This window comes from Amphiprion ocellaris, chromosome 1 (assembly GCF_022539595.1).
Source record: "Amphiprion ocellaris isolate individual 3 ecotype Okinawa chromosome 1, ASM2253959v1, whole genome shotgun sequence".
Lineage (NCBI taxonomy): Eukaryota > Metazoa > Chordata > Actinopteri > Pomacentridae > Amphiprion > Amphiprion ocellaris.
In genome coordinates this window covers 27,084,320-27,098,531 of record NC_072766.1, presented here as the reverse complement: position 1 = coordinate 27,098,531, position 14,212 = coordinate 27,084,320, and the positions used below count along the sequence as shown (strand labels likewise).

Genomic DNA, 14,212 nt, shown 5'->3' with positions numbered 1-14,212 from the left:
TCTTTTACTGTATCTAAAACTGACCAAAGTCAATCATAGGAAAACTCAGTTACAGACTCAACTCCACTTTTTTATGTATTACTTTCTCATCAGCAGGTACAAAATATCAATAAGAGCATAGTTTAAATTGTATCCTTGTAGCATACATTATAAAAAATCTGACAAGAAGTGGTGTTTCTGTTCATAATAACTCACCACCAACAGCATATCATATCATATATATATATATATATATATATATATATATACATATAGGTGTGACCCCCTCTTTGCTCTGTTATGCAACATCCATGAGATCCACTTCTTTCCATTGAACAATGGTTAATATGATCACAAGAAAGAGATGCAAAGTAGTTTAACAATGTAGCAAAATTTTTTACCAGGTTGAGTACATGATATCTGTTTCATCACTATATTCATGTATCTTGTTAAGGCACATGGTGTTTACTTGGAGCTTTTCTATTTCTGTGCTATTTTTATACATCTACTCTACTTTAGAGGCCAACAGAGTATTTTTAAAGCCACTGTCTTTGTTACAAAAGGCTCAAAATCATCAAGGTCAGCCTACATGTGGCTGAGTCTGCATCTCATGGATGTGACTGCATAGCTGCAGCAGATTCTGTACTAGAGCCTCATTTCTAGGCAGAAAAAATCTACAGTCATCCAAGACTGAGGTGCCGACAACCTAAGTATACATTAAAGCACCTTAAAGTGTCATTTTTAAAATCAGCTCCTCATCCATTGGCTTTAACATAAAATTGCTTTTTGCAAGTCAGTGTATCAGTAATAATAATAATAATAATAATAATAATAATAATAATAATAGTAATAAAAGCACTGAGAGAGCACAGTACTCTGCCAAGGCTGCTCAGTCGTGTCATTTCTGATGGATGAGTCCCGATAGGTCCACAGCGGTGGATTTGTAGTAGGATCGCAATCATGTGATAGTCAGCGGGCAGCTGACATAATGTTCACTCGTCATAGTTATAGTGACGCTGTGCCGCTATTGCGCAATGATACAGAAATCTTTAACAAATCTGTGGATCCAAACTATAAACCGCATCACTGCCAAAATCTAATCACTTGGTCCTTGTGTAATTTCTGACCTTCCCTGAAAATTTTATCCAAATCTGTTAGTCCGTTTTTGAGAAATGTTGCGCCCAGACAGACAAACGTGAGCCGATCGTCACATAACTCCGGCGCGTTCCATGGCGGAGTAATAATAACAATAGAGATTATACTACAAATGGCTACATTATTTGTTCATACAGATACACTCACCACTGATTATTTCAGTATCAGCATAGGTAAAAACTAGAGCTTAACTTTTGTTAGCATCTAGTGGTAGATAGCAGTGCTCATTGTTGCATTGAAAAACACACCTGCATAGACTGTATTTCGTACCTATGATGTGATATATACATACACACTGGGGTCCAAAAGTCTGAAACCTAAAAGTTGTTGTGTTTGTAAACCTGTAAGTATTCATTAAGTTTGAGTTTTTAGAAACTTTAAAGAATACAAAAAGTTTTGGCAAGTAAAATGGAAAAAAAACATCTGATTTTGCTGTATTTCTATATTAGCAGTTAAACTAAAACAGATTTGTGACTTTTGCCATGCTTATTCCTTTCTAAAAAAAAAAAGATAAGATTTGTTTGAGTTGTTTATTCCATTGAAACAGTGCTTAGATGACCCTCAGGTGGATTTGATGGACTCATCAGAGTCCTTTTCAAATAAATCAGTGTGCAGTTGTTGTTCATGTGTTATAAATATGGCTGTGTCTCAAACTGAACAGTAGAACATTACTGAATAAGTAGAACTGTGGTAGTGGGAAACATGACATCAAAACTAAGTGAAAGTGTCAGAAGTCCTGTTGTTATTTTTGAGCAAAAAAGTAGCTTTCTCAGCATCAAATCATGGCCAGACTGAAGGTTTCAAAGGGGGCGGAGCATGGTACTCTAAAACACTCTATGGAAACTAAATCAGATGTAGCTGAAGCACAATCAGACATCAAGCTTTATTCAGTGAGAGATAGAAAAACCGTTTCATCACAGACACAGACTAAATAAATACAGATTGCGAGATTCCAATCAGCAAAGTACTGTTAAAAGAAAGCTGTCTAGTCGTGGTCTCAGCCACTTGTTAGGAGGGGAAATAAAGTCAGATGCTTGGGATGAGCTAAGACATACCAACATTTCATAGTGGATGATGGAAAAAGACCAATGTGCTGAAGAATCCAAGTTTAAGATATGTGGCAATAAAATACATGAAATGGCCAAACATTACATGACATTACCAGAACCTCTTTGGAAGATGTTGTGATAAAAAGGGTGATGAGGTTTGGCCTGAACTTGTGAGTCCATGCATCTTTACCCATTGTCCTAGTTTCTTCACCTTACTTAGATTTCATTTCATGTGTCTCAAAAGACTAACTTAAACTTGTGCCTGACCTTAAAATCTTGCAGGCAACATATTTTTGGGTGAGTAAACAAGTGTGCATGAGTTTTGCAAAAAGCGTTTGACATATTGAGGGTGACACTCATATGGGAAGTAGCTTGTGTCCGGCTTGACAGTAGTCTTTTTATAGTCCACCCTGCAGTCACAGCTGCTCACATTGACCATCAAGTCAGCAGAAATCAAACACAGCTATTGTCTGCACCCCTGAAAAGCTGAATAAATTTTATAACAATTTATCTAGTAGCTGATGCCATAGTTGAAAACAGATATTTTACTATTAGCCACCTAAAGTATTGTGAATTGCTATTTATCACCTAAACTATCATTACTGTCTGTAGGGTCCAGTGGTTAATCCTGTCAGTTAATGGACAGGATTACAGAGAAACCAAATTTCACCTACAATCTCTCTTTGGTTTGTTGGTCTCGTAAGTCTCATTAGTCAAGGTGAATTCATGAGGAAAAAAAATAGTTCTGGGCTTTCATTTTTGAGTCTAATCACATGCTTGGTACACAGTTTGTCATGTAGAATAATAAATTTTTAAAAATAGCAATTAATTCTGACTTGAATGTTAGAATAATTATGCCTTAAAACTTTCAAGAAACATAAAGAGAGATACAAACTCCCAAAAGACTTAGTGATCTTTACAGGAATACATCCATCCACCCATTATCTATACAGGGCACAGAATACAGCATTACATATATTTACATGTATGTATGCTTAGTTAAATAACCAATAAATATTCTTTAGGCCTAACATCCACATTATTACAGATAGCTGAAGTAGTTGGTTCTGACATAAAGGGAGCTAAAACAGCACACCTTTGCATGTTCCTATAGACATTGTTCTATCTGAGAAGAATCCAGGGTGAAAGTGGAGACCTTTCTGGGAGGGTGATTAAAAGATCATGTTAGTGACATTCAAAGAGAAAAAGCAAAAGCATCGTAGAGCAATCTAAGATTACTTACTGTATCTTTTCTCCCGTCGCTGCTGAATCTCCATTACAACCAAGCTCACATTAAACTACTGAAAAATATTACACCCACCAATGAAAATTGTATGACCAATTTATTCTGGATACACATTCAGGACTAAGTCATGTTTTTTTCGAAGCTGGTGTATCTTGAACTTTATAGCAGCTCATTTGTCGACATCACTGCACAGTGCTTTGTTTATGGAGGCATGTCACTATTCCCACCAACAGAGGGCAGTGGTACATAAAAAGTGAAATTGTTGAATATATTAATAAAATAAAATAAAAATCCTCCTGTTTGTATGTGTGTGATTTCTACATTGTTCTTGCAAAAAACAAAGTTAAAATTAAAACCTGAAGGATCAGTACTTTTTTTTTTTTGTTTGTTTTTAATAACTGTGCCTCTCCTGGTAGCTTGGTCAGCAAATTTGCATACCACATGAAAAACCTTGATTAGAATTGTAGGTCTTACACATCTTAGTTTCATACTTTTTGACTTTCAGTTGTGATACACATTATAGTGAATAGACCTACCATGTGTACTGTTTAGTTTTATTTTCTGGCCCTTTTTAGCAACAAAATGCCTGAGTCTGAGGGTGTTAGGAACTGGTATCGTCATCATAAGCCACCAGTTCACAGCTAATGCAGACCCAAACCTGTTTATGGAGCCACCTGTAGCTTGTGATGTTTTGCATCCATTTGGTAGCTGTGTGTGTGTGTGTGTGTGTGTGTGTGTGTGTGTGTGTGTGTGTGTGTGTGTGTGTGTGTGTGTGTGTGTGTGCGTGCGTGCGTGCGTGCGTGCGTGTGTTCCACTATGCTTTATCCATCAGCAGGTTTAGTGGCTGGACATGCAGGTGGCCTTACTGCCAGGTGGCTCGTGCGGCATAGACAGAGCAAAACAGACTAGACTGGACTTGAGCAGCATAAAAAGATTAGAACAAAACAGAACAGACAGAACAGAAGACACACAAATGAACAAAGTGCATTTTTGACACCTACTTGTATTAGCTCTTCCAATACATGTATGATATCTAAATGAATGTGTCTATACATGTGAGTGTTTATGTTGTTTTGCATTTCTGGAAATACTTTACAGTAACAAAGCCTAGTAAGGCATACTGTAAAGGATCTGATTAACTTCTGTAACATGAATAATGTGGTAGCACAATCCACGCTGTAACTTCCAAAACATCCACAATGCACAGTGCAATTATGGATCATTGTGTTATGAATGACAGTGATTTCTTGTTGGGTGATAAATGCTGTCAGTGTTATGGTAATCGGTTCCAAAACACTAATAATAATGGAGTTAAAAAAAAAATCTATCAGAATGCAGTCTGTCAGCTGGGAATTTCCATGTACTCGGCTGACTGATGCCAAGACAGTTGGACTCACCAGTGTGTGGGCAAAGGCTGACTGATGTTAGCCCCTGGGGATGGATCCTACCTGTGACAATCCATCAAAGACTGTTCACCTGGAGAAGGAGAGACGAGTGAAGCAGAATGACTCACCCACAGCACGTGTTGGTCCTCTTTATGACAAACTGGAAAAACCTGTATGATAGAGCACATTTTATATTTGCAAATTAAGCATTTTACATCAGTCAGGAAAGTGGGCTACATCATGCTATGCTGTATGAATGGGGATTTCCGAGGTGTTAAATTCTTTTTTTAAGAACGTGTTTGCTGGTCTGCTGCTGCTTATGCCTCCAATCCAGGTCAAACTGATTGAAATGCCAAAGCTTTGTTTGGTTTTACAAACTTAGATCTTAAACGCTTGGTGAAAAACAGAAGAACTATAATTTACTGCATGCCCTGAGACTAATTTAATGAATAAAAGTTCTTTACCAGCAAACACTGTGCCTTGTCAGTAGATTATAGTACATTTTCCTCTGTAAAGACCTCTCTCTAAAAGATCACTGACTACTCTCTACCCTAGGTGATCTGGTATTCAGCATTTTTCGGTTAATCAGTGTTATTATTTTTTTAAAGCAGTTCCTGTTAGATACATACATTTCAAAATGTGTTGCATTGGCTCTGATAAAGCCACTTCTCTCTGCCTGTAGTCACCGCTTTGTGGTCTCAAGCAATGTCCCGTCCACAGCTCTGATTGGTTGCCAATTATGAGTAACAGCAACACTGAAGGATAAATGTGGAAAAGTTCTCTTTAAAAAACACACACATATAAAAACATGAACATACAAAAGCATTAATAATGACTTTTTGTGTTGTTTTTCATTTTAACCAGCATTTTGACACCAACATTTCTATTTCAACTGTAAATGTACTGGTTCCAAATTTCATCCTGTGGTCTCCTTGACTGCTAAAAATCAGTATCAGTGTCTGTCCTGAAAACAGCATATATATATATATTGAACCCCACTATCTTGTTATATCAGATATCAACTACATGAATTGTAAAATGCCAAAAACATCATTTCAAAGCAAATCTCCAGGTATCCTGATGACTTCAACCTAACAGATCCATCATGTTTTGCGTTTGAGTGCCAAAACCCTTGGTCACACAATCAACCAAGGAATGAGAAATGCTCTGACATGGATATTGATTATTTACCGGCTACTCATAAGAGTTTAAGTCTTGAACCGGTAATATCCCCATTGTGCAAGTAGCTACTTCCTTGCCTTAGATTGAATCCACTGATAGCGTTATCCATCAAAGAGGGAGAGCAAACAACAGGGACGCCTGGGGACACTTTTGTCCTAGCAACCCATCTAAGAAGTGACAGGTGCTTCCTTCTCACCTAAGCATGTGTTGGTTATGTCATATTTTGTTTTTATTTTAAAGTTTCTAAAAAAAAAGGAGGGGTATTTTATTTCTAATAAGGATTTCAAAGTGTCTGATTTATAAAATAGCTTGCAGTTAATGGTGAAACTATTTTTTATTGCTTAGATAGATAGATAGATAGATAGATAGATAGATAGATAGATAGATAGATAGATAGATAGATAGATAGATAGATAGATAGATAGATAGATAGATAGATAGATAGATAGATAGATAGATAGATAGATAGATAGATAGATAGATAGATAGATGCAAATTGAAACCACTGTGAGCACAATATGTGTATATATTGTATCAGAATGAAACTTAAGGCATACCTTTCTTAACAATGTTGTCATACTGGCTGTTCAATAAGAAGTTCATTACATGAAGGTCAATGGTGGTTTTAAATCCCATATCTTATCAGTTCCTCATTTAGATTGTGTATGCGTTTTAGTGTGTGTGATTAAGTCTCTTACCTTGCTGTGGCAGAACTAGCTGGGGGGAAGGGTCATGTTTGTCAGCTCTTACTCTGTTCCCTCCACACCTCCACCCCTCTCCAGAGACAAGTCAGTCCTAGACATACACTGCCTTCAAAATCCAAGACACCAAGTAATCACACCTGGAGGACATATAGCTTTGGAAATAATTAATAGACCACCTGTTGTTTTCTTGATAAAGTCTACACAGCAGGCCTTCAACATTTATATTCTTATTTTCAGTTTTATTACAGTATCTTCTGAATATACATGAAAACGATGTTCATCCAGTCATGCAATAAATTATGTTTAAAAAAAAAATGCATTGAAAACTGTGAAAAAACAAAAAAATTAAGAAGAAAGTACAGTATGGCTAAACCACGAACCACAAAGGAATTAGCAGAAAACAGCGGTCACAGTGGACAAATAGTGATTTCCATAGCTATATATATTTTTATATATATATATATATATATATATATATATATATATATATATATATATATATATACAACTCGATTACAACTCGATTCACACTCTGCAGTCAGCACTACAGTCTAGTCAATCAGTTTTAATTAAAAGTCTCAAGGCTTTAGTAAAAGTATGGTAGCACTTTAAATGATCACAGAGTAAAAGGTGGTTTGTGCACTGTGTAGAATTTAGTACAGTACAATGTGTAAACACCTGAAGAGAAAACACACAGGAGTTATTTGGCATAGAGGTCTTTACAACTGTTTGTTTCTCTCCTACTCTCTGTGCTCACATATTGTATTTTAATCATAGTTAGTTCTTCATCACTAAAATACTGATTGTATGACCACAACATTGTGAGATAAAAGTACCATACACATAGGACAAAACTGCTGTGCAGTGAATTCGACTACATATTCCTAAAACTTGAAGCTACTACCAAAGTGAGAGAGCACTTGCATGGCATGGGGAAAAACAAGTTGCTTTTTCTAGTTTGTGATTTTGCATTTGGTTCTTATAAATATTATATTGGTTTGATAGGAACTATTTATTCAGTTTTAGTTATTTATTTAATTGGAGTTGTGTTCCATAATTGCGTTAAATAATAATAATAATCTCTAATTTTAATTTACTTTTTTATCATACCTGCTTAACCCCAGTGTTGCACTTAAATATGTAAATTTTGTTAACATATTATATCGTACTGCATCATACGATGACATACAGATTGTCAAAATAAATAAACGTCAACGCAATGGTCATTTTGCTTTTTAGAGGAAAAATAAATGTTTAGATTAAGCTATTAATCAGGAAAACGGTTGATACATTGATTGAAAGAAAAAATGTCCATTGTGGCAATCCTAGTTTAACATAGACCCCTTTTTATTATTATTATTATTAATAATTTATTGACCATAACCACTGCCATAACCCTACTTAAGGGCTGAACCATTCCCAGCTAAAATACTGTTGACTTTTCATTTCTGTGCAATACTGCACCTGTACAATATTCTTGCACTAATTTTGCACAAAAAACATTTTCACATATTCTCTGCTTTTTGCACCATTCTCATTCTAGGATTGTCATTTTGCACTATATATATATATATATATATATATATATATATATATATATATATATATATATATATATATATATATATATATATATATATATATATATATATATATATATATGATTATTTTATTATTCTCTTTTCCTTATTCCTATAGTGAAACCAACAGCCGACACCAAATTCCTTGTATATTTAAGCTGATTCTGATTCTTTTGATCTACTTTAGTGAGAGCAGCCGGAAGTCAGACCAGTGTTTTTATTGTGAAAATCCTGAAGGGGCTGTGGTTAGTGTTGTCTAACTTGGCGCTGCGGACTCACGCTGGGTACTGAAACAGTCCGATCACCCGACCACTGTCCGACCTGCTCCGACAGCGTGACCACGCAGAGCCCGTCTCCGGACAGGGCTGAGTGCAGCGAGTTGAGTACTGGCTCCCGAGAAGATTTCCTCCGGTAAAAGGGAAAACTGGATGCAAAGGGCAACGAAACCGTTAAATATATGTTTTAAAAGAAGGGACTCGATCTAAAACCACCGATTACCGCTTGATTGTTGAAGCTACTGCAGAGGGAGTCGGTCAAGTGTGGTGAAGTTGGGGCTCGTTTTTTGTTTGCAACTTTCTCTGGGTAAATGTAGCTGTAGCGGTTCTTTCGGACATTAGGTTATTAAGAAGTGACCGGGGTTTGAACGTGTTTGCACTAAATGTTTGAAGTGTTCCTGCGGTGTTCTGTCGGTGGGGGCTCTTCTGGAGACGCTGTGGCTCGTTTGTAAAGTGCGCGTTCACGGTTACTAATTAGACTTTGATGTAAATTAAATGAGACGCTCGTGGGCAATTCCAGAGGACAGCGGGTGAAGAAAAGGTGACAGAAAACTCACAGGAGTGTGGACTCACGTGCTCTCACACGAGTGAAGGCGACTCACGGAGGGGACCTGACATGTTAGTCAATCTCCGATGGAGCTCTTTTGCGGGATGCAAGTGCACTCTTGAAGACCGTCGTTGCGTTTTTGTTCGGTAATAGTTTACTGCGGAGTTTTAATGAGGTTTTTTTACCGTATGTACTAGCGCTATTGTTATTACTATTATTATTATTACTACTATCATCAGAAGTCTCTGAAGTTTCCTACCACGCCACTGGGGCTGAACCACAACCGACTGATTTCCCTCGCGCCCAGACCATGGCTTCCAGCCCGGAGGACAGCTGCTGCTGGTTGCTCTGGAGACGGACCCTCCTCGCGCTGTGGCTGTGTGCGGTGGTGGCGCGTGCAGCGGAGGATGAGAGCTCCTTCAACGCAGAGGTACGAACACAGCAGCTACACGACCTGTTCAGTCCTGCTAGCAAACCCAGCCATTGATAGGAAACTCGGAGCAGACCAGGTTAGAGGTTTTAGCTTTACTTCTAGAAAATGATGTAGAGCAGTGTCCACAAAGCAGGGGTTCTCCGCTGCATCACAGAACTATCCTTTGATAAAGTCAGACCGATTAAAATAACCGCACAACAATGCTATTCATGCTATCCTCATGGCAAACAACATATTGTCAAATATAGATTACTGTCAAAAGTGTTTCAAAAGTACATCCAGTCCAGTGTACAGCATCTGCTTTATTATGCTAATATTGACTACCTTATTATTATAATACCCTTAACACAGATTATTTTCTCTTTCCTTTAGTAAAAGTATGTTTACTGGCAGCTGTAACGTCTACAAAAATAAAACCTCCAGACGTAGCAGGAGTTTGTATGAATTTCACGTCTACATGGCTCTGTTTTTACCACTACATGGGCTCTCAGAATTCTGTTCACACAGAGAATGGATCTCCACCTCCTTTACTAACTAGCCATGCTTTAGTTCAAATGTGTATGCGTTTTAATCACTTTGCTAGAATTGAGGATTCCTGATTGCTACCTCAGGAGGTATACTTAAGTTAAGTATTTTAGATGCCAGGTCACCTCTCCAACAATATATCCACTTTGGTCTTTCCTCCAGGACACTCATCTCCACCTCTTAACCAGCGAGGACACCACTGCACATTAACTCCACATTTATTTAGGTGTGTCACCAGACACCAAAGTAGCAAGTTGGAACCCGAACCAGCACTTTTTGGATTTTTGTTGCACCAGTCCAGCAGTTATTCAACACATTTGTTTGTTTTGAGAAACAGTTCAAGAGATAGGAGCAGACTCTGTATCTTTGAGAAGGTGATTAGTGGTGAAGCTTTTGTGTGTTGTTTGACAGGGAGCGAGAGACAGACAGATTGACAGTCAGAGAGACCTCCCAGTCATTAGAGGTGAGCTTGCATTACCAACCTCAGTGACTTGGGGGGGTCTGGTTGTCAGGTTACAACATTTTCTGAGGAGCTGTTAACATAGCGGTATGTGTTGTCGGTGTGTGCTAATGTGTCTTACTGAGACAAGAGACAAAGGGTTTCGACTATGTGTGGACTGATGAGAAATTCCTAAGCACTTGTTGCTAAATGTGTGTGTGTGTGTGTGTGTGTGTGTGTGTGTGTGTGTGTGTGTGTGTGTGTGTGTTTACATGTGTTAGTTACATTATCCATGTTGTCTATGAATATTTAACATTTGGAGACCTCTGAAAGCATAGAGGTCTTGTGTATATTTCAACTTTATTGATGTTTGTTGTTTGAACAAAACTAAAGTAAAGCTTCATTGGAGAAATATTGCTTGACACCTTCCAACATATGATATGATGGCACTGGGAAAACAACAACAACATCAACACATTGCTGAAAAGAACTGAATGTGTCTGATAATCAAGCCAACAATCAATGTCATTCCATTCGAGCAGTTTTACTCGATAAGTACAGTATTTGTCTATTATTTAGAGAAGTGTTTGTATAACTATTTATATTGCCTCTCTGGTTTTTGATTAAACCCGTAAAAGTAATGTCTGTATATCAAAGTTATATATTTAGAAGCTTTTTTTTTCCATGAAAAGAAGCTTTTCCTGCTTTAACAGGACTTAGATGTAACTCTGCACCACTACTTTCTCTAAAAATCCACCCCCACCCCCAGTATATATATAAAACACCAGCTAAAAAACTTGACCTTCACCAGAGGAGGTCTTTCGTGTCAAAAAAATGTTACAAAGCATTCTTGGTATGAGCCCTCTTATGGAAATCTTTCATTTTAAAATGCATACGTATTTGTTTTTTTAAGAACACATTCAGAACACTGGTATTTCCATTAAAGATAATTCAAGTTGTTGTAATTTTACTTTCTTATCTGCTCAAAAGACTCCATATATTTGCCTTTACATATCATATTTCCAGTTTACCAGTGCCAGGCATGCACACTACTGCCCCTGTAGCTGCCATGCTCAAATTTTGTGCTGCATATGGACAGAGGGACAGAGAGGTCCGCACAGACTCTTGTGGACATGGAGAAACCATGGACTTTATATTACACAGACCCTTGTGAAACCTTGTGCACTCAGAAGGTATAACACTGGCCTAAGAGTGTCCGAACTATCTTTGCTTTTACATCATAACTGTATCCTGCTAATTTCAGATCACTACATAGGGAAATGCTAAAATTTCTTTATGACTAGGAGTCATGTGCAATATCAAATCTTGAGGATTTGTTGATGTAAGATATTTTTCAAATATAAATGTTGCCTTGGGATAAATTGTAATTTATTCCTGTCATCTGTAGCTTTCCATCTGACTAATTCAGACAGTTTTAATGTATGACAGCAACAGAAACAATGATAACTTAGTTGGGAAATCAGCAGTGGTCCAGCAGAAAATGGCCATGAGTTCAGGATGTTAGATAAGACTGTAAGTGATGACTTAAGGAAGAGCTGTTGTGTGTTTGTTGATGGGCCTCCTAATCTCCCACTCATCTTTATGAGAGAGGAGAGGCTGCCTTTATGAAGTCACTAATGGTCACACTGTGTCTTTGTGGCAAATGAATGTTTCTCTGGAGTCGTAGAAGAACATTTGTTTTCACCCGCAGCAGCTATAATAAGGGTTATAGAATTTTTATGTATGAACAGAAAATAGGCCTGAAGTGAAGCTTCAGTGGTCACAAGGTGGTAACGCTCATACTGTATAGTCTGCTAGAGACAGAAGGCTGGTAAAGGAGAGCTGACTGAGTCTTCAGCAACATAATCAACACAGAGAGTTAAATGAGATCCAGAAGTCATTTGGTTGGTTTCAAAGCAGCCTGAATCTTTAAAACAAACCAGACAGAGCTGCATTGTGTTACGTTACACACCTGAAATACCATACGGATTGGTCATCTGGAGGTCTGATTCTCACTCCTCAGTCCATATTTTTTGAAGTTGGCCTGAAACCTCAACTCCTACTCTGTCTGGACTAAAAAGTGGGAGTTTAAAGGAGTGGAGGAAAAAGAGAGGGATTATTAGAGCGTGTGACAAGAATCTGAGAAATTTTGATTAAAAAAGGGGAAATGTCACTTGCGATAGAGGTATTTGTAAATAAGGAAAGGAGGGACAAAGATTGAGAAAGTTGTAGTGACAGTAGCGGTCAGTCTCAGCTGTGCAGCATGTGATGGCTGAATGTGACAGCTGTTCTCTAACTGGGACACACACACACACACACACGCACACACACACACATGCTGTGCACAGACGAAATACAATGGACCCTCTTGTCTGGAGAGAGAGAGCTGTGAGAGAAAACTTGTGAATAGGAGAGAAAGGGGATGAGAGCACAGAAAGAAGCATGGACATGATAAGAATGGCTGACTGTATACAGAAAGTGTGCAACAGCAATTTCTAATTTCAGCAGAGTGAAGAGGAATGCAATTGTTGACTATTTCAGCACATGACGAGACAACTTCCTAGAGTCATATTCTCTTTGTATCCATGTAATCTACAGTATGCCATCTCTTCACATTCCAGCCACTTCCCCTTCCACTCCTCTGCGATTGGGTATCACCATGTCCACAAAGACTCACATTTCTAGAGTGATGGGATGAAGCAGGGAAATGGGAACTATGTCTTAACTTGGATTAAAGAGATTTCCCTATTTGTTTCTGGGCATTTTCTGTGTTTTTATGTCTGTGAATTAAACGGCAACTAGCTAGAGGGAATGTACTGAATGTTTTTCACAGTTATCAAAATAGTCAGTCATCATTTTTTCTCTATTGTAGATTATTGTTTTATTTGCAGAAATAGCGGAATTTCTAATCAGCTCGACTCCATCACGTGTGACTCATGAAAACTTCAAATTAAACATATTCGATTCTCCTCTTCCTCCTTCTCTTCTCTGTCTGAGTGTCTTTCTTGCTCCCTGCTCCATTTTCTTATCCATCTACTCAGTACAACTTTGGGGGGTAAGAGATGGCAGCCGACCAAGTCTCGGAATAAAAGCTGTGTTAGTATCTTGGCTGACATTGTGGTGGACTCACACACACACACACACACACAAGCACAAGCACACCCACATACACGCTGGCAGGTTTTACAACTCCTTGTATATTGCTGGGCCTGGTTTTGGCAGGTAAGCTCAAGGACTCTTTGAAAGACCATTTAATAGACGAGGCCTAGCGTGTACACACATACACACTCAAGCCCTCTCCCACTCCTCGTGTTGTTTTGTATTCAGCCCAGCTGATGAGGGAAGGAGCGGTCAGACTGAAGTACTTTACTCTTTTAGACGATGGGGGTGAGAGTTCATGTGGTTCCATACATCTTCCTAACAGCCCTGCAGCTCTGCCCTTGTACCTGACAACAGCCTGCTGTAGATACTTGCTGGGATGAGACAGAAAGAGTGTGCAGAGACCTTGGTATATATTCACATAGGCAGACCATAAAGTCACAAACATCAAAAGACATGACGGCAATTCCCTTTTTCATCAACTGTTGTTGTAAATGCTGCAAGACAACCATGTGGAGATGCTGATCACGGAGGAGAGGGCAGCCAGTGGCTAGAAAAGACACATGTTAGAGGGCAAGGTCTTGGTTTTTTACTTTATAATTGCTTTTATTTGA

The 14,212-nt window shown here is 38.2% G+C and overlaps 1 protein-coding gene across 2 annotated transcripts in view; it reads left to right on the top strand.

Annotated features, from left to right (window-relative positions):
• Positions 1-8,559: 8,559 nt before the first annotated feature.
• mmp15b (matrix metallopeptidase 15b) overlaps positions 8,560-14,212 on the top strand; it is a 37,683-nt gene continuing 32,030 nt past the window's right edge. Inside the window, exons 1-2 of one of the 2 annotated variants that reach the window (XM_023268168.3) lie at positions 8,560-9,248; positions 9,342-9,532. In XM_023268168.3, the coding sequence (XP_023123936.1) occupies positions 9,413-9,532 (120 nt within the window). In that variant the 5' untranslated portion in view covers positions 8,560-9,248; positions 9,342-9,412. Of the gene's footprint in view, positions 9,533-14,212 lie in introns of both variants that reach the window. The other variant, XM_023268166.3, reaches the window with a different exon arrangement.